This window comes from Acipenser ruthenus, chromosome 47 (genome assembly GCF_902713425.1).
Source record: "Acipenser ruthenus chromosome 47, fAciRut3.2 maternal haplotype, whole genome shotgun sequence".
Lineage (NCBI taxonomy): Eukaryota > Metazoa > Chordata > Actinopteri > Acipenseriformes > Acipenseridae > Acipenser > Acipenser ruthenus.
In genome coordinates, this window is record NC_081235.1 from 6101901 (window position 1) to 6128223 (window position 26323).

The 26323-nt window shown below is 44.8% G+C and overlaps 2 protein-coding genes across 5 annotated transcripts; one reads left to right on the forward strand and one right to left on the reverse strand.

The window, feature by feature from the left end:
* The first annotated feature begins 25 nt into the window (after positions 1 to 25).
* On the forward strand, positions 26 to 11040 carry LOC131721052 (mucosa-associated lymphoid tissue lymphoma translocation protein 1-like). 2 transcript variants are annotated; one of them, XM_059014088.1, is made up of 17 exons: positions 26 to 524; positions 1591 to 1754; positions 2151 to 2314; positions 2648 to 2787; positions 3318 to 3468; positions 3633 to 3814; positions 4158 to 4254; positions 4567 to 4611; positions 4875 to 4928; positions 5335 to 5538; positions 6173 to 6350; positions 6789 to 6863; positions 7056 to 7183; positions 7925 to 8071; positions 8207 to 8364; positions 8883 to 9020; positions 9986 to 11040. In XM_059014088.1, the coding sequence occupies exons 2-17, from the start codon at positions 1618 to 1620 to the stop codon at positions 10448 to 10450; spliced, it is 2463 nt and encodes an 820-aa protein (XP_058870071.1). In that variant the 5' UTR covers positions 26 to 524; positions 1591 to 1617; the 3' UTR covers positions 10451 to 11040. The 2 variants fall into 2 exon arrangements, with proteins under 2 accessions (XP_058870071.1, XP_058870069.1); XM_059014086.1 differs by lacking the exon at positions 26 to 524 and adding an exon at positions 934 to 1287.
* Positions 11041 to 16685: 5645 nt separating this feature from the next.
* Positions 16686 to 26061, reverse strand: LOC117401216 (retinal homeobox protein Rx1-like). Of its 3 annotated transcripts, none has more exons than XM_059014251.1 (4): positions 25751 to 26061; positions 22145 to 22456; positions 19941 to 20194; positions 16686 to 19361 (listed from the first exon to the last, which is right to left on the reverse strand). In XM_059014251.1, exons 2-4 carry the CDS (start codon positions 22431 to 22433, stop codon positions 18918 to 18920), a joined length of 987 nt encoding a protein of 328 aa, XP_058870234.1. In that variant the 5' UTR covers positions 22434 to 22456; positions 25751 to 26061; the 3' UTR covers positions 16686 to 18917. The 3 variants fall into 3 exon arrangements, with proteins under 3 accessions (XP_058870234.1, XP_058870233.1, XP_033857640.3); XM_059014250.1 differs by having other exon boundaries at positions 22145 to 22613; XM_034001749.3 differs by lacking the exon at positions 25751 to 26061 and having other exon boundaries at positions 22145 to 23708.
* Between the last annotated feature and the right edge of the window lie 262 nt (positions 26062 to 26323).

A 26323-nucleotide genomic window follows, 5' to 3' on the forward strand; every position in this document is an offset into this window, starting at 1 on the left:
CAATCTGCTAAAGTGACATTATTCAGCAGGTTTCATTCGAAGCAAAATCAGTTCATTCTATAAGGTGATGGAAAACGTTTGCCATAGCTGTATCTGAGAGGAAAAAAAAATGAGGAACTGGTGACAGAAATATGCAGAAGTTAGTTCTTTTCATATTGTGACGCGACTGCGCCGGTAGCACTTTCAGATCCTCTATCTATCTCGACTGGCTTCCTTTAGATCTGGTGCAGCCTGCGCGCGTCAGTTTACAATTCTACAAAAAAAAGTGTCACCAGCATACTTGAGACAGAAACACCCCCGCTCCTCCATGATAATTATCACACAGCCGCTCTGGGTCTCGCTTTGTGCTCTCTTTCTCAGTCTCTGCCCACAACTGCAAGAGACCTTAAAACTTTTTTTTTTTTAAGGAAAATATAATTATATACATAAATCTAACTGCTCGCTAGACTTCTTTATCTGGTCGAAAAAGGCAAATCTCCCGGGAGAGGACATGCAAAGGGAGTGAGCGAAAGGCTGCATCTCAAGTAAGTAGAATTGCTCCACACTGTGTTCTTCATAGCGCATACGCTATTTCTGGCGGTGGTTTATCGTTAGACACACATGCTGCATTTCCTGTTCTTTGCTGTACTGCGCTGTTATCAATTGAACAGGTTCACTTTGGATTTTTAAAAAAAGTTCGACTTGCTTGCAAAAAAATGGGCATTGAATTTTAAATGGTTGCTAAGATTTTGAGTATCAAAATCTACTATTTTTTTGTATCCGGATTGCAAAGTTGCAATAGCACGGTGTAGCGCAGTGGCTCAGAGCTCGCTTACTGTACGGGGAAACACTAGAAAGAAAAGGTGCGTTGCGAATTTGTGAATCCAGCAGGTATTCCACTCCTGGTCTTTGTTCCAACCCTGTTCTAAAGTATTAAATTGAACCAATTAAACCTCCGTCCAGACTCTGCGTAGTTCATGATATCATTTTACCTGCTAAACCTGGAGTGGAATAACCCGGGGTAACTAGCAATGCTGCAGGCTTGACTGCATATATGCACTCTTGCCAGTACTGATATACTGTACTGCCCAGTTACTGTGCCCACAGCATTGGCACGGAAGCACTATACTGAGCGGAGAGGCGAGGTTCACAGGTTGAAGTTGTATTGGGTTGTAGATCTATGGGCTTGTTGTATGTGTGGAGCGGGTGGAACGTGACGCGTTCGACTCTGCTGTGGAGAATCACACAGCGTTGCATTGTACCAGCGCGTAATACAGCGTGCAATACAGCGTGCGTGTGTTTTGGATGGTGAGTGGACATTAAACAAAGAGTGGCCTGTTTGCTATTTACTTTGGCTTGCTATTCACTGATAATAAAGCCACTTTTTACATATATATATTACCAGTTTTGCATTTCCACCATGTTGGTGAATCGTATTTATTTATTCGTTCGTTTATTTAGAACAAGGAAATGTATCTTTATATTTGTTGTACTACTTTATTAGTTGTTGGGTTTTTTTTGGGGGGGGGGGGTTGCAAACAAAAACAACGTATGTATTTTATTTATTTATTTATTTATTTATTATAAATGTACGTATCGTTTCAAAAAAAGAGGGAAGCAGAGAGCCCAGTCCAGGAGATGGAGGACTGCAGTCTGCCCCTGGGTCGTTTGGGAGAGAAGGCTCTGAGACGCCTGGCAGAGATGCTGGACAACCCCACCTGTGGCTGGAGGAGGCTGGCCACGGCGGTGAGCGAGGAGCCCCGTCTGTGCAGCAGGTGAGATGGCAGCAGAAGCCTCACAACACTATCCATTAAAAACTGCAAACTCCCACTCCCAATACCCTACTAGGAGCCTGAGTTAAAAACAGCACAGTGTCTTTAATGGGGTTCATGTTAGGATACTGTTTAGGGATGTGATTTTTAGGCAGTTTATTTAGAAGCTCCCAGTACCTCCAGGTCATCAAGACCATCCATGTGGTGTCTGAGGCTCTCTCCAGGGGTTCAGGTAACCACTAATAAATGGTAAAGATTTGAAACATGGTCTGGTCTCATGCTTCTAGCGTGACAAAGTAGTTCAATCCATGTTGAGATTCATTTGCAACCCTTCCTTGTGATGGGAACTAGACTCCACCCTAATGGCGCTGACACCCGTTCCGTGTGTGTGTGTTGCAGTAAGGAGCTGGAGAGTTGCTCCCTGCAGGTTCTGAGCTCCAATGGCAGCCCGAGCCGGTACCTCCTCTCCCAGCTGTCGGACCGGGCCTGTTCCGTGGGGTACCTGCTGCAGAGCCTCAAGAAGATTGACCACAAGGAGGCTGTCCAGTACCTGACAGCCGCAGGTTCCTGCTCTTCATCTCATTACAGCTAAATTCAGCACAGTGAAGCCTGGGGGAGGGGTGGGGGTGTGGTTCATTCAATGCATCTTTTAACCTGAGAGCTGCAAGGTCGTTTGTGTGCACCCAGCCTAGTAAGACTGCATTTGAGTGTGCTGGAGTTTTGTGCACCTACTCAAGCCCTTATAAAGCGTGTTACAAAACATGGCAAACCAGCTTAAACTATGGTAAATGCATAGTATAGCCACGGGGAAAGCATTGGGGGAGATCTGCTGAATTACCATGCTAATGTACAGTGGTAAACCATTACAAGGGACGTGTGTGTTGTTGCTGTTGCAGTTGTCGCTTTGACGGAGCCGATCAGAGTGGAGGTGCAGCCTCAGTCCCAGAGCAGCTCCGAAGGGGGGGTGGTCTCCCTGATGTGCCAGGCTAGCGGCCCCCCAGGACTGGGCTACCAGTGGTTCAAAGGGAAAGAGGAGGTAAGAGTCCCGTCTGGCCTCGCTTCACCTACCGGTACCCGTTCAAACACTCGCACTGCTTAACCACTGGAGGGCACCCTTCAGCCACATACTGTACACAAAGCTGTGCAGAAGATGCTTCTGAGGGTCATGCAAATCACTGGTTTATTTGAGAAGACTTTTGAGTTTGTAGCTGACCTGTTTGTAACAAAAGGTGTATGAATCTCACAGCTGTCTCAATGTGGCTTTAAGCTAAATACACAGCAGGTTGTGGACTGCTGTCACACTGCCTGGTGTGGAAACAGTAGGAAAGTGCAGAACAGTAGATACTTTTCAGCTATGTTGGCCTCACCTGCTCTCTAGTATAGAGTAATATAGAATAGAATAGTACTATATAGTATAAAATAGTATAGTAAGGTATAGTGCTATATAGTATAGAATATTATTGTATAGAATTGTATTGTGTTGCATAGTGCAGTATAGTGGAGCCAGTACAGTTGATAGGTTCCTACTTTCTCCCCTCCTCACCCTGCTCCTCCCTGTCTCCCCAGGTCCTGCATGGTACAAGTTCAGAGCTGGTCCTCAGCCCGCTCCGGCCAGAGCACCAGGGTCACTACATCTGCCGCATTCACCTGGGGGAGCAGTTTGTGTTCTCGAAGTGGGCTCAGGTGCGAGTGTCCAGGAGCAGCAGCCTCAGCTCAGGTACAGCCAGCGGCCAGCAGAGGGGAGCTGCGTGGCTACAAGCGGAGTCCCTGGAAATCGAGAATCTCCTTCACGCAGTGTATCTGCTGTCCTCGATCACTAATCAGTGTGACTCTGCTGTGTGTTGCTGAGGTCAGGTCTCACTCTGTGCTTGTTTATTGCAGTCAGCGGGCTCTTCCCTTCAGCAGTGTCCAGGCTGCAGATCCTCTCCCAGCCCCAGCCCCTGGCTCTGGGGGAGGGAGACCCCTTGTCCCTCGAGTGCGTCGCCGAGGGCAACCCCCCGCCACAGTACCAGTGGTACCGCAACAAACAGCCCCTCCCCCAGGCCCACCGAGCCTGCCTTCAGGTAGGGGCTCCTGTATGAGCTATAGGGGTGTTAAACAGGGCTGTGGTAAAATCAATTGGGGTATATCCACACTTACTGTGGTTTTGTCTAGCTGAAATTTGGCACAGACCAAGCAATGGGTAACACAATAACGCAATCATAAGAAATTCCAATAGGGGGCGCTGTTGAAGCCCATGTGTGCAGATCACACTGTGATTTAAAATCCAAAATACCCAACGTGAACAGAAACAGCAAACTGAAAATATCTGATAGGGCCTCCTATACCTTATTGAAGCGCTTTGAGACGCACCTCCATGCCCGCTCCAGAGGCTTGTATTCTGAGTTTCAGTGCTCTCGATTGTAGATCAGCTGTGTTACCACGGTGGATCGGGGCCAGTACAGCTGCAGAGTGTACAACAGCTACCAGGAGCTGTGGAGCCAGGAGGTGCACGTGGAGATCGGTAAGGAACCTTTGAGAATGCAAGCGAGCTCCTATTAGCAGCAGCTGGGGCGCCTCTGAAAGGGGGTCCCCCGAGTGGCTCACCTGGTAAAAGCACGGCCGTGCGGTGTGCAGGGTGTCATGCTCTCAGGGGAGTGCAAAGACCAGGCACCCAGTCAGTTCAGAGGAACACCTGCAGGGCTGACCTTTGTCCTCCAGAGGCTGGAAAGAAGGGCTACATGACTCCTCTTTGCAATATTAGACATTGTATTAACTTTGTTGTGTGCTGTGCTGTTAGGAGAGCGTGAAGGAGTTTTTTTTTTCTTTTCCGTAGGTCCTGGCTCTTTTACAGGCCTGCCCTGGGAGGAGGCTAATCAAGGTATGTTGTTTCCTCCCTGTGTTGGAGAGATTGCGCTCTGCCCAGAGAGAGATCCAGAGATTTAGTAATGCACAGCTATGGGAGTGAATCACAGACTGCTCTGAGTTTCTGTTCGATGCACCCTGCTCCTCCCTCCAGCAGGGGAGCTCTAGGAGCACCTGTATGTTTCTACAGGCTTATACTGCTGGGGATGCCTTCCTGCAGCGTGCAGCGGGAGAGCTCATGGTAGCAAGCAGCTAACCCTGCCCTTTTCTATCCCGTAGACTCCCCTCAAGCACAGCCGAGCACCCCCACTCGACAGCTCAGTCCATTCTATGGTGAGTCTGACCGAAGGAAGAAGAGCAGAAAATATATTAGAAAGGATGCTGCTAGAACAGTTTTTTTATGTATTCAGGAGAAATCTGTTGTATCCTGCTCCATAACTATAAAGCAGCCCTTTGGAAGTGCAGAACTACAGAAAGACAAACCAAACTCATAGAAACACAAGTTTTAGAACTACCAACGTAGTCGTATCTCATGCATAACTATAAAACATTCAATAGTGCTGAATTTTAGAAACACTAGAAGAATATTTTCTTCTCAGATAACACAAACGACCTCTGCGGCAGTATCCAAGAAAAGTAAATGGTTAAAAGTTAGCATATTGTTAAGACCCACACTTGTAATCCGGCCCCTTGACTATTGCCCCCTCTCTCTGCTCTCCCCCCTCCCCTCTCGCTCCAGCCACAGACAAGGTGGCGTTGCTGATGGGCAACATGAATTACAAGTTCCACCGGCAGCTGCGCGCCCCCATGGCAGACGTGCACGAGCTCGCCAACCTGCTGCGTCAGCTCCACTTCAAGGTGGTGTCTCTGCTGGATCTGGACAGGCAGGAGATGCACAGCGCTGTCTGCGAGTTCCTGCTGCTGCTGGACAGGGGTGTCTACGGTGAGCGCCGTCCGTCCATCCGTCTGTCTGTCCGGCTGTCCGTCGGTCTGTCTGTCTGCCAATGTGTTTTTCTGCTGGAGGGGTGAGTCTAGGTGAGCGGTGTCCTGTCTGCCTGTCGGTGTGTCAGTGTGTTTTTCTGCTGGACAGTGCAAGATGTTCCGTGTTTGTCCGGTCGCTAATGCATCATTGATCCCAGGGCTGCTTCCAGACAGCTCTTGTAAGATCCCAATGAGTCAATAGCAGCACCCTTTATAAAAGTTTACCACGGTATTTTTGCACTTTTCCTGTGCTTTTCCTATGGTTATACCATGCATTTACCATAGTTCAACCTGGTTTATTAATATGCTTGTTGTTCAGTGCTTACCTATGCTTTACCATGCTTTCACTGTGCTTTATTACACTTTGCTTTTACTATAGGAAACGTATAAGGGCAGCATGGCTAAGCAACCCATTCCGTGCACCCCATAAAAAGTGCCTCCTACCTCCCTTCTCTCCATTTAACTTCCATATGGTTCGTGTGTCTTGTCTGTGTCTGTCTATTCATTCTAATGCACACTGCAAAGAGATCCAGAGTGAAGGGCATGTGCAGCTAATGTATTAGTATCTAATGACACCCTGTGGTTTGTTGTTCCAGGGCTGCTGTACTATGCCGGTCACGGGTACGAGAATTACGGGAACAGCTTCATGGTCCCGATTGACGCTCCCGCCTCCTACACTTCGGAGCACTGCCTGTGGGTGCAGGACATCCTGCAGCGCATGCAGGAACGCAGGACGGGCCTCAACGTCTTCCTGCTTGACATGTGTCGCAAACGGTACGGGACCCGCTGCTCACTGCCAGCAGTACCAGGGCTCAGAATTCGGGAGCCCCCTGTATTTAATTTGGGTCGTCGTACAGATACAGTAATTAGGGAGGGGCTAGCCTGTTTAATATGTGCTTATCTCTACCCAGCTGGCTTTTCCTTGCTAGGCTTTGCCTTGCTAAGCTAAAATCTGAAAGGACTGAAAGTGCTCTGCAACATATTCCCTCCCCTCATATAAAAGTTTATCATAGTAACTGCATAGCAATGTAAGAAAGCACAGGTAAGCACTGTAAACAATTGCAAGGTATGGTAAAGCATATTAATAAACATGGCAAACCAAGGTAAACTATGGTAAATGCATAGTACAGCCATGAGAAAACTGCAAAAATACCATGCAAAAATACCTTGGTAAACCGTATTAAATATGTAAGCGTATTTTTTTTTCAATAGGAATATGAACGATGACATCATTCCACAGCCGGGGGCCCTGAAGGTCACAGCGAATATAGTCTTCGGATACGCCACGTAAGTGCTCTCAGTTTGGATCGCCAGCTAATAATCACAACTCCTGAATGGCTGTATTCAATTTGATGGAATCAATAATGATCAATGGGCCCTGTGCTTTTAAGTAACGGTAAACGTCCCAGGAAACCATTGCCTGGTCTACGTGCGGTCATGCCGAATTCCTTCCCCTAACGGTGCGCTGTGTGGTTGCAGGTGTGTCGACGCGGAGGCGTACGAAGTGAACAAGGGCTGCCTCTCCAACGGGATCTTCATGAGCTTCCTGAAAGAGCGCCTCCTGGAGGACGAGAAGGTCACGGTCCTGTTGGACAAAGTGGCTGAAGGTGAGAGCAGACTGGGACCCCCCTCCAACTCACTTGCATCCATGTCCTCCTGAAAAGCAGTGAGGATCTAATGCTGTTTCTCTCTCACTCTGTGTTTCACTCCTTCTCTCTCCCTCTGTGTTCCTCTCTCCACCTCACTGTGTTTCTCTCCCTCTCTCTCACTGTGTTTCTCTTCCTCTCTCACTGTGTTTCTCTCCCTCTCTCTCTGTGTTCCTCTCTCACTGTGTTTCTCTCCCTCTCTCTCACTCTGTGTTCCTCTCTCACTCTGTGTTCCTCTCTCACTGTTTCTCTCCCTCTCTCACTGTGTTTCTCTCCCTCTCTCTCACTCTGTGTTCCTCTCTCACTGTTTCTCTCCCTCTCTCTCACTCTGTGTTCCTCTCTCACTGTTTCTCTCCCTCTCTCACTGTGTTTCTCTCCCTCTCTCTCACTCTGTGTTCCTCTCTCACTGTTTCTCTCCCTCTCTCACTGTGTTTCTCTCCCTCTCTCTCACTCTGTGTTCCTCTCTCACTGTTTCTCTCCCTCTCTCACTGTGTTTCTCTCCCTCTCTCTCACTCTGTGTTCCTCTCTCACTGTTTCTCTCCCTCTCTCTCACTCTGTGTTCCTCTCTCACTGTGTTTCTCTCCCTCTCTCTCACTCTGTGTTCCTCTCTCACTGTTTCTCTCCCTCTCTCTCACTCTGTGTTCCTCTCTCACTGTGTTTCTCTCCCCCTCTCCCTCCCTCCCTCCCTCTCTCTCTCTGCAGACATGGGGCGGTGTGAGATCACGCGTGGCAGGCAGGCTCTGGAGCTGCGCAGTAACCTCTCAGAGAGAAGGGCGTTGAGCGACAGGATCCTCCCTCCGGATTGCGAGGAGGACTCGGCCAGGAACCTGCAGTGGGCCATCGCACACGGTGAGACCCCTCTGCTGCAACTGAACCCGCTGAACCCCGGCCACCACATCACTGAAACACACCTGGGCAGAGCTGTAGAGGAAGCCAGCCTGTTGTGAACGCTGCTGATATTGTGTCCCTCCTCTCTGTGTGCAGTTCTTCCAGAGTGCAGGCACCTGTGTTTCGATTGTGGGGTGCGAGTACAGCTGGGGTTCGCTGCTGAGTTCTCCAACATCATGATCATCTACACACGCATCCTGGAGAAGCCATCTGAGATCATCCACTGCGAGACACGGCTCATTGACTTCCCGGAGGTGAGACCCCACACCCCCGGACCCCTTCCCAGACCGAGCGCAGATTCTAAATCCATGTCCCACGACTATCCCATAACTGAGTTGTTCAGTTCTAGTTTTGTTAAATTCACAGATGTTTTGTCTCCTTCAAAAAGTAGGAGTTAATTAAAGACTTGAGCTGAGGCTTTGAAAAGGTGGCTCAATAAGAAGTCTCATGTGATGTTTTTGTTTGACCATTTCTAGAAAAAGATTTTACTGACAAAAATGCTTGCTATATTCCATTGAAAGTACTCAACCCATACATTTTTTAATATGGTTATGTTTACTGAATTTACATGTTTATAAGCCATTATTAATACAAATACTAGACACATAAGATGTTCCGCAGAACACTCTGCAGATATCTAATTAAAATGTCTGCAGTTTTTTGCATACTTTCCCGCAGATTTGGACTGATCTACCCATCCCACGAGCCAGGCACTGGATGGCAGTACTAATGAGTGGTCCTGTGTTTTTTTGTGTCATGCTGTGTCTCGCAGGACCTGGATGTGGATCTGAAGATCACCAATCGGCAGCTCCCTGAGGACACAGGCAGCCTGCTCTTCACAGTGGACAGCTTCCAGTTCCCAGAGTCTTCGTGCCTCTACACCCGGCTCAGTGCGCTGCAGAGACTCAAGGTCAGGCACTGTGTCGTCTAGGACAGCTCCGCTCGAGATGCAAACACAGGGCCGTGCCAAGGGGGGTTCCAGTGGAACGTGTGCCATCAGCCGTCCACTTCTTTTCACTCTGCAGGCCCGCCATGCAGCTACCTTCAGAGCTACAGCGTCGGAGGACCACGCAGCTCTGGGCAGCTTACAGGCAGGCCCGCAGGCGCTCTGCAGGGGTCGCTGGTGCGCAGTGAGCCGAGGACACCCTGGCCGACCTAAGCCCTCCCCACCCCGGGTGGCGCTCGGCCAATTGTACACCACTCCCTGGGAACTCCCGTCCATGGCCGGCAGTGGAATAGCCTGGACCCGAACCAGCGATCTCCAGGCTGTAGGGTGTATCCTGCACTCCACGTGGAGCGTCTTTACTGGATGCACTACTCGGGAGCCCTGTGGTTTTAGGTTTTAACAGAGAAACACCAATAAAACTCCCCCAAAACAAACAAAATATGTGAACCCAGTGTTTATCCTATTAAAAAATGAAAGAACGGCAGAGACTACTACACATTGTGTTAGTAGGATGCCTCAACAAATCACTTTTTGGATTCTGAGTCTGGAGGTACTGGGAGATTCTCTGTCTTTGTATTCCTCTATACCTGGTGTTTATACTATAGCAGGCTCAGGACATACGTGACCTAAAGTTTGTTTTTTCTTATCTTACTACATATCAATAGAAATTACTTATTCAGCTGTTACTCCATTTAAGTGCAACCAACCGCTAACTACTCTCCTTTACAAGGTTACTGGGGTTAATGGTTTACCATATTTTACTTATTTGCCATACATTTCTGCACATGCCTTATCAGTCATCATTCTAAACCCAAGTTACCTTAGGAACTCTACTTCTGCCAAAGTCACTTTCAGCAAACTGGTTTAAGATTAGCAACAATACAAATCACCTAACCACTGATCTCCTTTCTGTGTGTGTGTCTGTGCAGAGGGAGCTGAAGTTCTCACTGTGTCTGCAATACCAGTACTGCCACATGGACGAGTTTGTGGAGGAGATCCAAACAGTCAACGTGGGCAAACCCCTGGTGGCCAAACTCAACCTCCACGAGTCCACGCCTCCCCCCTTCTCCCCCGTCTTCGACCTCCGCTCGCTAAGCTTCACGGGGGAACCCTGCAGCAGCCTGACCAGCCTGGGCACCTCAGGGGCCTCATCTCTGGGCTCGGCCTCCACCTGCTGGTCCTACCACTCCAATCCAGGGGAGCTCCTGGACCCAGCCTCCCCAAGAGTCAACCTGCCTGAGGAGACCGTCAGCCCTGAGTTCCTGGATCTGGAGGCTCCTAGGCCGCTTTCCGAAAACCCGCAGGGTTTCACTTCCAGCGCCAGCATGCCCTACACTGGCTTGGGAGACGTCCCCTTTCAATTCAGAAGCAAGCAGGATTTTAATAGCTTTTAATGATGTTTGCTGCAGTTTATAGAGCTAGGATGGCATGAAGGCTTAAGATTGTAAGCTATACAGAGTGTTTCTTAAAGCTGAGGGAACAGTGGGTTGAAATCTGGTTCCAGGAGACTGGGAGAGCTACTTTGAGGCAGCTTTGCTGTATCAAACCCTAAGTCCCCTCTGGTGTGCCATGCAGTGGCCTGAAACCAGGTTCCAAACCACAAAGTGGCTTCGTGTTCCCTCAGCTCGAGAATGCTGATAATTTTAATCAGACATGCAGTGTATCTGCTGAAGCTTAAAAACTAGCAGTGATAACAAAAATTCAAATAAAAACTCTGACTGCTATTTAAGGACTCATGCTAGTTTAAGTTTGCCCAGTAAAGTCTTAGTAAATCGTTTTTGCTGTTTTTTTGCTTTTCTCATACTTAGAGGACGATGTGACTTCCTAATTAAAGGTTTTTAAAGGAAGATGATTGATAGCGTTGAGTCGCAGACATCATCGAACCTTATTAACCCAACCCCAGCTAACCCCTCAACACCAGTGTAATGTTTACTGTATATTCACCAAACAAAACATCAGGGAATAAACTCAATTATTCAAAGCATTCTTTTATTTCTATTCTTTTCTATTGAGGGTTTTTACCCTTTTCATTTCTACATGAACACGGTGCTGAAAGACACAATCTAACATGGTTGAACTGCACCTCCCTTTACAAGGATATTCACTGATCTGCCTGTTCATGTGAGGTCCTTATTCCCTGTAACGCTGTTCCACTCCTGGTCTTTGTTCCAACCCTGTTTTAAATGGGTTAGTTGAATCAATTAAACCTCCATCCAGACCTTGAAGTAGCTCCGAATCTCATGTTACCTGTTAAACCTGGAGTGGAATAAATCTCCAGGACCGGGATTGGTCAGCCCGGGTTTGGATGAGTGTCTGTTTGTTTATTTATTTATTTATTTATTTATTTATTTATTTATTTAAAGCGGTGTCTGTTTTTGTTTTTCTTTCTTAATGCCCGGAACATTAGGCTAATGACCAGAAACAGCAAAGTATTCGTATTATTATTACAGAACATCAATATTGTAAGTCTGATTTTTAATGGGTCTGATCAAATTAGAGCATGAAAATTGCATTTTTTTTTTAGTTAAACTGTCTGCTGAAATGTTGAGTGTGTGTGTGTGTGTGTGCGTGCGTGCGTGCGTGCGTGTGTGAGTGGGTGTGTGTGTGGGTGTGCGTGTGTGTGTGTGTGTGTGTGTGTGTGTGTGTGCGCCCGCCCTCGCGTTATGGGAATGCCCCAGCATGGAGAGGCCTGTGATTGATAGTGTCGAAAATGTAAAACTCAACCTGATCCTCTGCAACCCTCATCTTCCCTCAAGGTCCATCAGCTGACTTGTCAAGCCTTCAGGACTGCCATCGCAGCTCTGAAGAGCCCTGTATTGATTGAAGCCACACAGTGTTACATTCCACCGGATTTCACTTGGGCAGACTTACCCCGTCTTCCCAATAACTAAATGCAATCATGAAATCAGCTCTCAAGGGAGCATTAGCGTGAGTGCTTTGGGAGGGGCAAGAAAATAGAAATAATTTTTAAAAAAGGTTCTAGACAAGGAAGGGACTCGGACACAGAACCATGGACCTCAGAAGGCTGTTGGTCTGGTGGACTCTGCCTCTTGTCGTGGTCCCGTTGCCGGTGTACTCGGGACGTCCTGCCGCCAGAACCTTGCGCTTCGTGGGAGCGAGGTCATTACCCAGAGGATACCACTGGGCTGTAGGTACGAGAATATCCACGCCTTGTGTTACTATACGTTATGCACAGGGAAGCTAACTTTATCGGGTTAAACCGAACAGTAAAAACGAATGCCTTGCTGTCCCTGCATTGCATTCTTGACAGTTCGGTTTCTTTATATTCTCCAAAATTAGCTGTAGGGTGACCGGCACCCGCTTGATGGAAGTGCCTCGCGGTGTCAGCTAAACACGCACCTCGCGGCCGATTACAAAGGACGTCATCAAGTCTCAGCATCTCATGAATCAAAACTCATAATGAAATATATGTATGTTTGACCTTTTTTAACGATAGGGCTAATATATTTAAAAAAAAATAGATTAAATGTGTTATACCTTTAACCTTTACAGCTATAGCCAAAAGCGCTGCATCACCCTGTATAATGAACTAATTTAGCTTCATAAAGTCGAATGAAACCTGCTCAGTACGATAACATATTGAATTGCATACCGCTTTGTAGTTTTAAACATACTTAGAAATACTGACAGAAGTTGAAAAATGCGACATTTCAAAATCTAATATGAAATACTGTACTACTTTTATGGCTTCCGGTAGACTTTGGCGATATCGTTTTGTAGTTTATTTGATTACATTATGTAAAATAAAATATCTAAATTATGTTACTAGGTGTTTTGTTTTTTTTTTTTTTTTTTTTTTTAATTATGTCTCAATCCTAAATTTCTAGGGGATGCAAAACTTCTGGCCCTAGTTGTATATATTGTTAGAAGTCAGTTGTTCACCCTGGCCGTTTTACAGGTCACTTTCTTGGGAAGAGAAGTCTGGCTGCTGGTCCAATGGAGTCTCTCTACCGTCTCATTAACCCCTCGACTCCCAGAGAGCTGGAAACGGCGCTTCCAAGCGCCTCACAGTGCATGCTGCTGATAGTGAGGGGCGTCAGGGACAGACAACCGGGGACAGAGGCGCAGACTACGCAGGTAAGCAAGCTGCAAAAAAAAAAAAAAAAAAACAAAAAAAACAACAACAACTTCTTACACTGAAAAGAAGTTTTGTGAACTGAAAACTTTATCTAATACATCTAAATAGGCTTAACATATATATTTCTACTTTTAAAAAAAATCCCTGTAGCGGTTGAAGAATCCCTTCTTCCTCCCCAGGTCTTCGTCTGTCTTCTTCGGCGGGTTGAGCGGCGTGCTGTGGAGCGCTGTCTGGAGCAGCTCGCTGGGAAGCGGCTTCTCAGTGGACCGCCAGTAGCGTTAAAAGACTGACCTTCATTACAATAGAAAGGAGTACGAAAGCCTTCCGTTTACGACACAGTAGTCCATAATGGTCCCACCTTCTATTATATTAACCTGGGCAGCACGTACTAAATATTTAATGAGCTGATTCCGTATAATCGTCCCATGAGAATAATAGCAGCTTTTAACCTCTGTGGTTTATGCATAGTTCACCTCCTAGTCTCTGTAAGTCGCTTTGGATAAAAGCGTCTGCTAAATGACTAAATAATAATAATAATAATAATAATTGCCACGTGTCAAGAGGTGTAAAAACGTATTGGGTGTCGTGTTGCTTTCTCTCCACTAGGTGTCGCTGTAGTACATTGGGTCCCGTGTATGTTATTGATGTACATTATTATTATTATACCATGTTAGGAATTGGACCGTTCGCCGTGGCTTTGACCTGAAATGTCTCCTTTCTCCTTAACTGTACCTTTTCTTTCCTATTAACGGAATCGTGCTATTGCTGCTTTCGGATACATTCACAGTTTCCAAGATTAGAAGTAATCCAATCCAACGCGGGATCCCAGATTGTGTGCCCAGGGCATGTTCTTTATCCCCTGGCTAGATTGTCTGTCAACCCCCCTGTCCTCAATCATTAGAGAAGGACTCTGTTCTCTGACTCCCTGTAACTAGATTACAAAATACTAGCCAATAAGGCAAGATGGGTCTATCTGTCGGACCCTCAGATAGTGAGACACAGAACTGGTGAATGAGTGTGGCAAATAAAAAAACAGCGGGGAGTTACAACAAAGCCCGGTAAACGCATAGTGTAAGCATGGAGAAAGTATGGTCAATGTACCGCGGCCTGCTGTAGAGCTATACCTTATCATACCAGACAGACAAGACATACGGTCTCGGTCAAAAAAAAAAAAAAACTGGCGCCAGCCTTCAAACCGGACCCCCTCCTCCCCCCCTGCGACCTCCAATGATGTCATGCGAAAAAGCTGTGTCCCATTGTAAAGCTTCCTTAATCAAACCCGATTAATTCCGCTCGCTTCCCTCATTATCACGGCTCAGAAACGCGTCCCCTGAACTGTACTGCTGGATTCAACCCCGGTCCCTATTAGCAACCTTCAAGGGAGTCAAATAATAGATTACGCCATTAATTAGTAGTTAGGGACTTAATTGTTCTTAATGAGCTGGCGGACCCCCGCCTCCGAAGCGCCTGCTGATGGGTTTGGGAGTCCTGATAGTCCAGCACTCGCCCCCAATTAAACCAGCCGGCGCTGAGTATGATGGTAGTTACCGGTCAGTGCAGTAATCCCAGAGCCGTCAGCCCTCAACTCTCCCAAGCCACAGCGATGACTAATTGGAGGATTTTCCACGTCATTACACCTGACGAATTGCACAATCATCCGGCTGCGAGCGGTACTCGTTTTATTTTTGCTTTCCTGAATACTTAGTGAACAACTTTTTATAAGTGTAACGCAGTCCTTCGCACTGACTGTTCGCTGTGCGCTGTATGTGTGTTTGAACTCCGGTGCGTGAATTATCCATTATATAAAATTAAATAAAACGCTGCAGTAATCCATGTAACTAATACAGAATAGCATATTAAAGGTATATAATAATCTATGGTGAATGTATTTCTAAACAGCACGGCCAATTACAGCATGAGTACATTGTTGCCTTGCAAGTTTTTATGATGTTAAATATAAGCCTTCTCTATTGTACTCTTTTTATAATGTAAAATGCAGACTGGTGTAAATGCTTTGAACATATGTCTATAAGCAGGGGTGGAAATAAGACTCCCATTGCATAGCAGTGTGATCCATCCCTGGTTTTACTCAGAGTTTAATAAGACACACCTGAGCTTGTTACCTATACACACTGTGGCTAATCAAGCTCATAGTAAAATCTGGAATGGGTGGAACTGCTATGCAGTAGGAGTCTTATTTCCATCCCGGATATGTGTCTGATTAAACACAAAGTGGTTCGCAAAACTGTTTTCAGGACTGTTTTTTGAAAAGCGTTTAAGAAAATGTTCTTAGGTTAAAGAGTTAATCAACGCTTGCAAAATTTTAAATAAGATTCAAACCCTCTCTAAAGCAGACGCAAGGGATTCCTGAACTGTAAACATGTTTTTTAGAGTGCTGTCCATCAAGCTGATTTCCCCAGCTAAGATCAAGCTGAAAAAAAAACCCAGCAGCCTGCTTCTACTAACAACAAGTAAAATGTGTCAAAGCGCAACACTTACCAAGTAATACAATTAAGACTAGTCCCTCACCATATCCTTTATCCACCCCTAAAGCCGTGTGAGCTGTGTGTGTGCGGTAATTGTCATGGGGGGGGGAATAAAAGCAAAACCAGGTTGGAGTTTGCTGGTAAATCGAGGGGGTTCCCCCACGCTCCATCTGTCTCGGAGCAGAGTTCACATGCTGCTAATGTAATTACTGAGAGCGAACTGCGTGGAGCATGTGCTCCAGTGGCCAGGCCTGGGGGCAATTACCCAGCCAGCAGCCCCGATTTGAGGGCCTCCCGCCAAGGCACTGACTGACTGGAGTGCTCATCTTCCTAACAGCCTGGCACCGGACCATGAGAGAGAGAGAGATGGGAACTGCACTACTGTTTCACTGGACTTCCGCTTACAGACCCCCTGGATGATTTGAACACCCAGTTTTGAATAATGTAGGGCAATTTAAAGGGAAGCTTTCATTCCCTACCTGCTTAATGTCATGTTTTGCGCATACTTACCAGCTAATCCAGCAAAAATGTATTCTGAAAATATACAAATGCTGCACACTCAAGCCCATAGGTTGAACCCTTCTGCATGGAAGCCTGTGCAATGCTAATGTTCTTCCCCACAATCCGCTTTCAGGAGTCTTTTCAGAAGCAATGTGTAGGCCCAGGCTGCTGGCACAGCATCTCTGGACCTGGCACTGTGTCCAGCTGGCACCCGCCCCTCCTCCTGGGTGCGGACTGGCGACCCAGCGCACCCCAAGCGAGCGTCTTAACCACAATGCAAAAATGTCGGGCTCGTCTGCATTCGTGGTTTTGGAGCTTTTAAACTCATCCCACCGACAGGACAGAGTCCGTAACGGCTGTGTATCACACAACGTTGCCCATTACAATAGCACGCATGCTAATGCAATGGTATTGTAAGGTTATCACATTGCTCTTTCTCAAACTTGTCTGTAAGTGAATGGGATAGTGAGGAGGTTGATTGTGTGCAATGGGACCGTCACAGCTCCAAAGCCGGGCCCATTTATAGCTGTAAGTAAGAACCAAGACATTAAGATCAGAGATCTGTTAAACTAGACTGTTTGTTTGTTTTATTTTGGAATGTTCCCATCCTTTTCCAGAACGTGGAAGACAACATCTCAGTAGAACACAATTCTAGAACTACAGCAGATAAAGCAAAAAAAAAACAGAACACAGAAATACAATCGTATCTGCACACAAACTCGGGAAAAATAACGACTCCCTTTCCAGATCTCCACTGTAATGTACTTTTTGTTTTTCTTAATCACATGATCCTTTGGCTTAGCATTGGTCCAGTCTGTTCGATGCTCTTCTCTGTATCTTAACTATGCTGTTAGACCCGGTCAAGGCTGTCATTTCCTCGCATATTACCATTGACTGTTTTGTCCAACACACACTGTATTACAATATCATCAGGAATGGTATAAAACTAACCAACACCCCCGCAAGAAAGAATAGTATTCTTTAGAACTGGAATGAAAAAAAAAACATCTGCACGCTTCAATGGGGTCCAGATCAGAAAACTAGCCGTTAACGTCTGGATGAATTAGTTTGCAAGCTGCCTGGACTGGAAGATAGCATTGGTTGTAGTGCTGTGTTTCCACAGGATTGACACAGCCTATCCAATGTATAAGAACCGCAGGTTAATGACACTTGCTGGTAATCAACGCATGCAGTTATATTGTACGCTGACTATGTATTTAACAGGACAGTGTGTTACAGTATCAGGATGAAGGTATCAGTCCAGATCCACATTGGACCCTTTGCTGGTCACTCTGTGACCTGGCTTGACCTGGCTTATGGCTCTAAGCTATCTCTTGGGTCAGGGTATCTGAATGGGATTCTTGAATTATACCCTTTCCACTGCCCGGAGCCCGCAGTGAAAAAGAGGCATCAGGAATTCAAAATGAGATGTCAAAACAGAGTGACACCTCCATAGGGGTGCCTATTGTTAAAATATATATACAGAATACATTTTACAGGTGTTCAGATTTATTAACAAACATATTGTGGACGGACAGGAGTAATGGGGAGCATGGGGAGCGAATGATGATCACTCTTAATTCTAGTCTACACTTGAACTATATCCCTGGAACAACAATATCCCGACAAACTTCTCCCACTAATCTATTTTCCTTTCCTAGTCGTAGAATGAAACTAAGCTCTTTTTAATATAAGGGTGCGAGGTACAATTCTTGTAAACCTCTAATTAACAGTTACAAAGTTAAGAGTTCCTTCTGTTACATTGAAACACCACAGAAATAAAAAAATAACCAAACAGCTCACATCTTACCCACTCTGCCCTGTCTAGATTCTTGTCCAGCTGTCCATAGAAATCAAAGTTTAATTTACCCTTGGGTAGGTTTGCCCAACCCTTAGCTGCACTTAAGACAGAAGCCATAAACATTCGCTACAGCAAAAGGTATAGCTGTTAGATCTAATCCTAATGGCAAATCATAGCCTTTTAATGAGCCCCTTTTAAGAGTAAAGATACAATCTAACAATGTCTGAGAACACAAGTGCATAAATTCAGAATTTAAAAGGGCAATGAGCAAACTGCTGGTGGGTGCTTTTCCTCACCCCCCTGTTCTTTATAGCTCTTAGGGAGTGGGGACCGATCTATTTCTCAGTGTAGAGGGGTAAATCTGGGTGACTTTACTAAAAACCTTCCCGACTCCCCCCCCCCCCCATGTATCAAATGGATTGTTCACAAACCACCAGCTTCTTTTTTTTTTTTTTGAGACAATATCATTTGCATGTACATTCATAGCAGAGCTGAGCTGAAATCAGATGATTGCATTGATTCAGAAGTCCAGTTAATTCACAGGAATCCACGTCCTTTATATACATCGCTTTCAGCTTTTTAAGTCTAACCCCTTAACCTCAGAACATTTTTAACACAGTCGTCTCTCCGGGAGCTGGCTTCAAACATCCAAACAGCATCAAAATACAATTCCTTAGGCATTTAGGTTTGAAAGAGATGGCGTCTAATGCCAGAGCACAGCTGCCCTAATGTGGAGGATTGACTGAACGGCTGTCTCTTGCGTGTAACTTTTCTTACATTGGTAGATGATTCCAGAGGGGGAGGAGGGGGGATAGCAAGTCTTTTTCTCTTATAAATTTCTTAACATTTTTATTTCAACGTCATTTGATTTTTTTTTATAATAAAAATAATAATAATTGTATTGTTATTATTATTATTTGTATTATTTGTATTTTAAAACAGTTTTGTCTGTTTTAATCCTTCTGTCCGGTCAGTCAGATGGGCAGCCAGGTTTTGTCCATGGACTGAATGTGTTCCTTGGCTTTCATCCGCAGGGCAGCGATACTGGAGCTGCGCTGGTCCACGTCCTCCAGCGGATACTTGTCCACGAAGGTGGTCGCGCACTGGTAGGGCGGGGGTGCCATGTGCTGCATGCCCTGCGCCATGGCTGGGGGGGGGTTGAGGTAGGAGTGGCTGGGGTACCCCGGCTGCATGCCCTGCGGGGGGCCCATGAACCCAGGGATGCTGTGCACTGGGGTGGCGCTGGACAGGGGTGAGGTGAGCCAGGGGTCCAGGGGCAGGGAGTTGCTCATGGGGCCCATGTTGGCGGACATGGGCGGGCGGTTGAAGGACAGCATGGGCGAGTCGTGCAGCTTCATGGTGCTGGCGTCCATCTTCTCCTGCCGACGCCACTTGGCACGGCGATTCTGGAACCACACCTGCAGCAGGGGGAGGTTAGGAAAGCAAAGGTTAGAATAGCACTGCGGTGGAATGGAGGGAGGGGCGTGCTGTATGAATACAAGAGATGTTTTAGCTAGACTCTTATACCTCGTTTCCATGCACCACCCAACCCAGGTTGAAACCCTACTGCCCCTGAGACTGCGTTTCCATGTTCACTTAACCGACCCGCATTGGCTGCCAATCAGAGCTGCCCCTGATTTTTCTGACCCCTCCCTCACTATTTGACCAATCAAGTGACGAGTGGGCGTAAACATTTAATCCACATCCAGGGTGAGCCGGTTTCTCCGCGCTTTAATATTCTGGTAACAAAAAGCGCCTATGAATTGTTAGGACTAGCGGAAGCAAAGCAATAACATCTTTTCAGTTTAGCCACAAGCTTGTTGGGAAAAACCGGCAACATCACTCAACTCGGGGAGACCGTCAATGGGGGTTCAGGAGGAGTGTGGGAGAACCCGGATCAGCTTGGATTCGAGGTCACTCCGTGGTCATGGAAAGGAGGTATCTTTGTGGTACCCTCCCCTCCCTCCCCTCCCTCCCCTGGCTCGGACGCTCCTCACCTGGACGCGGACCTCGGGCAGGCTGACCTTGGCAGCGAGCTCCTCTCGGCTGTACACGTCGGGGTAGTGTGACTTCTCGAAGGCGCGCTCCAGCTCGTGCAGCTGGTACGTGGTGAAGGTGGTGCGGTTGCGTCGGTGCTTCTTCTTGGGCTGCTCCTCCTCCTCCAGCGGCTCGGGAGACTTCCCGTCACTCTCCATGCCCTTCCGCAGCTCGCTCAGCTCCCCCTCGCACTTATTGGAGAAGAGGCCAGAGTCTAGGAGGGAGATCCCACAAAAGTACAAGGTTAGCTCATGTGAATGCAATAATACATGGAGTTTAAAACAGTGTGCTTGCTGCATACTTGCATAACCATCAACATTTGACAGATGAAAAGAGGCACACTATATTATTATTATTATTATGATAAGGTTTAGAGCACATTGAAGCTAGTGGTTTTGTTTTTTAAACTATAAAAACTACACATTAAAAACATACAGCTACAGGCAGCAATGCAGTGTTATATTTTTCCGAATTGATCAGGGTTTATTTTATGGAGGAGGTTTAGTTCCTTGAGGTAATAGTTGCATTCATTTTAGTACTTTTTTTCTTGCATGTTTCGAATTCTAGTGAGATTTCATACAAGAGCCTCAAGTTTGTTTTAGAATACTTAAAATTACAAACTTCCGAGTCTTGGTCAGGAGTTCAATTAATCAATTTAGAAGAGGGTTGGAACAAAGACCAGGAGTGGAATACCCCTCTAGGACCGTGATTGTTAAAGACAGAGATGTGTCCCCATAGTTTTTTTGTGGACTCCTTATTAACAAAGACTTCATGGACAAGACAATAAAAATGCAAACAGGGTTTACAACACAAAGCAGTAGTAAAATGTGCAGAAAATGCATTACAAATCCATGACAGGTACAGACTAACATGTGCAAAATCCAGCCTGGGGTGGGCCAGTGTCTCACAAGCTTAATGGCTTTCCCTTTTGTGTGGAAATGTCAGGGCCCTGCCTAGCACGTCCCACCTCTTCAAGCCAGTCTGCAACTTGATATCCGCTGCCCAGTCACGAAAAAAAAAAAATACTCAATTAACTAATGAGGGCAGGTTTTTAGATTGGCTGGTCTTCCTCTCGTTAAGGGATCAGTGCAAAGCCACTGCAGAGACAGGGGTCGCTACATGTGCTGTCAATCTGTGACACCGAGACAAAGGCAAAGGTCAACCGGGACTAATGATGCTGCTTCCTGGCCCGTCAGTCTGTCTGAACTCCTGACTGGGGGATTAGGAACCTGGCACCCCAGCCTGTGTTAAACACAAAGGCTCCAGGGTCCTGTCAAACTCCTGACCCCCCCCCCCCCCCCCCCCCCCTCCAGACTGAAAGGTAGAAAGGAAAGTTTATCAGTTATCTCCTGATTGAGTCAGCTTACAAGGTAGCAGTACTGAGAGACACAGTAGCAGATAGCAGATATCAAAGGCTGTGGAGAAGCATGCAGAGGCACCAGGGCCACCCCTCTTTAAAAGTTCAGTGGCATTATTACAAGCTCAGTGTGCTATACTGCAATGAAAGCATAGCAGATTATCTTTAAAAAGGGGTAAAAGCATAGTCAAGAATGATTCAAGAATGTGAATGCATGTGACGTGCAGGGAAGCTTGGTAAAAGCAGGGGGAAGCATGGGAGAGCAGAGTTAAACCGGGGTGTTGCAATAATCTTTAGATTTGCATTTACACTGAAGTGCTCCTTTATAGCAAGGGCAGGAAATAATGCATTGACGTGCTGCAGCTGCAGTCCATCGTGCATGTGCGCAAAGCAACAGGAACTCGGTTTAACTCCCCTTAGTTTATCACTGTATTTTTGCTCTGTATATATAAGCTCCTGAGATCTAACAAGATCACCATCAATCCAAGAACTAACCAAGCTTAGCATCTGAGGCCTGACCAGAACATAATCCAACAAGTAGTGGTCAGCCGCAAACCTGAAAGATCACAAGACCAGCCTATATCAAGATCCAAGATCGCAATCTCCATAAAATACAAGACCAGCTCCATCATTCACACAAGCACTGAACAGACCCTGCTTACTGAGATCTGAGCAGCTCAGAAAACAAGAAGATAATCCGAGCACATCGTATATCATAAACATTGGAACGTCTAATCAACCAGCCAGTGGGCTGGGCGCCATGCAACCTGGGGACCAGCAGATCAAGGGGCTTTCTCAAGTCCTTACCATGGAAGGCTGCATGATCAGAGTGGTCCCTGAGGGAGGAGAGGTGTCCGTAGGGGTTGGTGGGGTCTGGTTTCCCCGGGTCGCCCAGACTTTCCATGCCAGATTTGTGGGTCCCTGGGCCTCCAGGGTTCAGGAGGGGGTCCTGGTCCTTGCTGAAGCCCAGGATGACGTCAATACTGTGGACGCGTCCCCCCACCGCCGCCCCTCCAGCCTTCACCATCTCGTGAAAGTTCCCGGGCGAGAGACAGCTGTCATCCACCATACTCATGGAATCCAATGACAAATGCATTCAAACACTGGGATTCAAGCAATCTTCCAGCCCGGGAAAAAAATATTTATATTTATATTTATATATATAGAAGCTTTTGCTCAAAAGAGCAATATCTAAATTTATATATATATATATATTTTCAATTGTGGAATATTTATTATCCCTTCTGTTTTTTTTTTCAATGCCTCTTCAATGAATCTGAAACAGAATGAAAAATATATTCACTGTATTTTACACCAGCTTCATCTTCACATGCACAGTACAGCACGGTGCTCTCCTGAGTTCTCTATACTTGGGATTGCTATAGAATATTCTAACAGCGGTTTAGCATTGTAAAGATCAGCCAAGTTTATCCACAGTAAAATAATACAGTGAAATCATATTGTAATCATGATGAGAAAAAACATGGTAAAGTATAAAGCAGTTTTATCAATCGTTTTAACTTGCACCAGTGCAGTGAAAATATTAAAACAGCTATTTGGGTCATTCTGTTTTTCTTCTGTTACAGAGAATACAAGTGCATCCCTCTGCTCTGTGCTGGTTGCTGTAAAGTGAATAACTTTTTTTTTTCTTCTTTGATAAAACCCTCCAGTCCAGGGCAGGCTCTTATAGACGGCCTGTACAGAGCAGAGGGAGGCTCTTATACTCGCCGGACTGAAAAACAAATCGATAATGCATTTAAAAAAAATAAACTGGGCTTTTTCAATTTAAACTAAAGGTTTGTATAGCCTGTCCAGAGTGAGACGCAGTGAGTGTAATCTGGTGACCGTGTTTTCCTGGTTGTATTATAATAGGTTATTATTAATGCATTAATTTTGTATTGTTTTATTATTATTATCCTAGTATTTGATGCATTTTATTATATGGGGTTGGTTGTTTGCATTTATATTTATTTATGCCTCATAAATTAATTAATACAAATGCAGCAATTATTAGTACCAGCAATTCGATAAATATGAAGCGAACAAGCTACGATCGGTCCAGGTCCCCTTTATTAAATTGTATTAAACACAGCCCCTAGTAAAAGACATTAAAAGCAACCATTGGCTAATCAGAGGACTATATGAATGTATTATTAATAAAAGCAGATTAATTTCCAATAACTACAGAACAGATGTCTTGGCAGAAAATTGTAAAAAAAATAATTGCGTATTGATGTAAGTAATCTGTTTGTAATTACAGATAAGCGTCCGTTGTTTTTTTTGTTTTTTTTTAATGGCTCGTTATATAGGCTGAAAAAACTGTTTCTGTAACACTGGCACATACTTCAAACTTGTATTTCAATTTGATTATCAATGGAGAACGTAACTATACTTAAATAAAATAAGTTCTCTGATATAGTGTAGGTCTGGCTACGCTTTTTAATGCGTTGCCAAAAAAATGTAACTATTTTGAACTGGGTAGCATTTCAAACTCAAGACATTAACACGTTTGAATGAGGCTTGAATGTGTAGATTTATTTATAATGCGTGTGTTTCTTTTTAAGCAGGGTCAGATTTGCTAAGCTTTTGCAAAAGTAAAAAAAAAAAGCCTTCTGCGTGTTAAATGATGGGCCGGTTCATTTAAATTAGTATCCGTCTACTGGCAAACATATCAACCGTCTTACCTTATCAGAATAACAAATGCACGACTTGAACAGACCGACCCTGTTCCAAATTAATGTACAGCATCCGCAACAGGTGTTTTCTGTTCTTGTAGGTAGGGTTTGGATGAACGCGGTTTAACATCACGGGATATATGCTTGAATTCCATATAGTGCCAGCTATACGTGTCTGTTTGCTCACGGCTTACAGTATTTCCCTATGCCATGGGCAATGCAGAAGGCTTTTTGCAAGCTGCGTATTTTAATGAAAATATGCACAGGCTTACAGAATCAGTCTGTAAAATTGTTGTACAGAAATAATCGAGATGAACCGAATGCATCGGATACTATGATTCAAGTTATAATCAATAATCAGGGACGATTATATATACAAAACTGGAATGTACTTCTTCACACTAATTATTATTATTATTATTATTATTATTATTATTATTATTATTATTATTATTATGCGCTCCAAAAAAACAGTGTTCAATTATAAACCAAAAAGGTGTGTCAAGATTATCTGTGCAGAATTGTTTTTACCAAATCTTCATAACAAATCTATGTCACATTAATTTTCTTATCTGTATACGTGTTTTCCAGCGCCATGATTAAAACACAACAAATGCGTAATTGCTGTACGGCGTCGTATTTTTATTTGCAAAATTAACGAATCGCTTATTTAATGCTGTTAAATACTACTGCGTTTCCACAAAGAATACAAAAATACAAAGAAAAAAACGATATAAAAGTGTAGAACATTTATCACCGATTTGAATTATATATAAGCTTTTGGAAAATAATGTATTACACACAAGTCTGTTAAGTATCCAATGCCCATGTGCACGTCTGTTAAATATTTTACTGTTAAAAAAACGTAGTTTTTGTGACGCGGTTGTTGTTTAGAATGGAAAACGTGCGCTAAGAAGTTTATTCATTTAATCGATAACTATAAAAATTGCTGGTATATAGTAATACTGAAACGTATACAAGCCAGTGGCACACGTTTCGACTGTGGTTTTAACGTTACTGTATGATTATGTATGAAGTTATGCACAAATTACCAGCACATCTGTGTTTTATTTTTAGTTAAACGTTCACAAAAATTGACAGTCCGGATTAAACAATTAACCTCAAGCAACGTTATGCGTTAAAAACTCAGACCCTCCAAGTTTAAACATGTTACACCGTAGAACCAACTTTAAAATAAGTTTGAAAAAAGTGGCATATTATAGAAAATAATTCCTTCGAAGCATTGCTGTGTTGAATGGTGTCTCTCTCTATTCTGTATTGTCTTCTGTAATGATGCCTACAAAATGATCTTCTGTAACGGTTCTGCATACATGTAAACTTTTCCCCCAAATCAAAGACCTTCCTTCAATAGATACACGCATTTATAAATAAATACACAAATAAACACATAGTTATTTAACCTGTATATCGCTTTTAACTACTTTGGTAACGTTTTAATTTAATTTGTCGCGCCATGTTCTCTATCAATGAAAACAACAGTATCCTACAATCATTTTTCAAACAGAAGTGATATTTGGGTAATGTTCATGACCTCGGTAACTTTGCCCCCGTTAAATACATCGCTGTTCAATACATGCAATCGTACAAAGCCGCAGGCCTGTAAATAAATAATACTAAATCATAATTCAATATGTAAACTGAAACAGAGGAGCATTTTCAAATTACCACGCAATAAAAAACACATTAGTTTAATAGGAAACTCATCGAATTACTGTACCCCCGGCTCTGAAACTCGTTCTCTGGTTTTGTTGCGTTCTCTTTCCACAGCAGTATTCCCACTTGTTTTGACTAAACACTGGCCCCCAACTCTTTGTGGTTGTATTTATTTTTTCTCCCCACTTTGTTGCTGGAAGTCAACTTTTGTTTCAAGATCCTCCCTGGGTGTTCATGTGTATTTCCTTTCAGTCGTTCTAGCTTCAAGAAAGCAATTTATAATAATAATAACAATAATACGAGACCGAGCAGGTTTTTGTCGAATCTTTTCTAAGCCCTTCAGATGTCAATTGAACATGGAAGAATGGGAACAAGACGACGAGTGGATTAGAGGGGTTTATTAATTGCGGGCCTTCCCCTTTAAGAATGACTGACAGTTGTTTTCTGGGGAAGTAATTGCTCTAAATGTAGCTCCCGTTGTCCCGACAGGAGGGGACACAACTAATGAAACGGGGACAAGACTTTCATTCAAAAAGAAAAACAACCAAAAAAAAAAAAACTATTGTTTTTAGAGACAAAACGAGACGCACAACATTCCTCGCTACTCCACTACCCAACGCTCGTTATTCCAAACAGA

What these genes read in the sequence shown, in the direction of transcription:
- LOC131721052 (XM_059014086.1), top strand. An exon ending in GCTGGACAGGGGTGTCTACG is followed by an intron (nt 5,539 to 6,172) that starts GTGAGCGCCGTC and finishes TTGTTGTTCCAG; the next exon opens with GGCTGCTGTACTATGCCGGT. An exon ending in CTTGACATGTGTCGCAAACG is followed by an intron (nt 6,351 to 6,788) that starts GTACGGGACCCG and finishes TTTTTTCAATAG; the next exon opens with GAATATGAACGATGACATCA.
- LOC117401216 (XM_059014251.1), bottom strand. Translation starts at nt 22,433, where the DNA reads ATGCATTTGTCATTGGATTCCATGAGTATGGTGGATGACAGCTGTCTC. An exon ending in TGATCATGCAGCCTTCCATG is followed by an intron (nt 20,195 to 22,144) that starts GTAAGGACTTGA and finishes TCTCCCTCCTAG; the next exon opens with ACTCTGGCCTCTTCTCCAAT. An exon ending in TGCCCGAGGTCCGCGTCCAG is followed by an intron (nt 19,362 to 19,940) that starts GTGAGGAGCGTC and finishes CCCCTGCTGCAG; the next exon opens with GTGTGGTTCCAGAATCGCCG.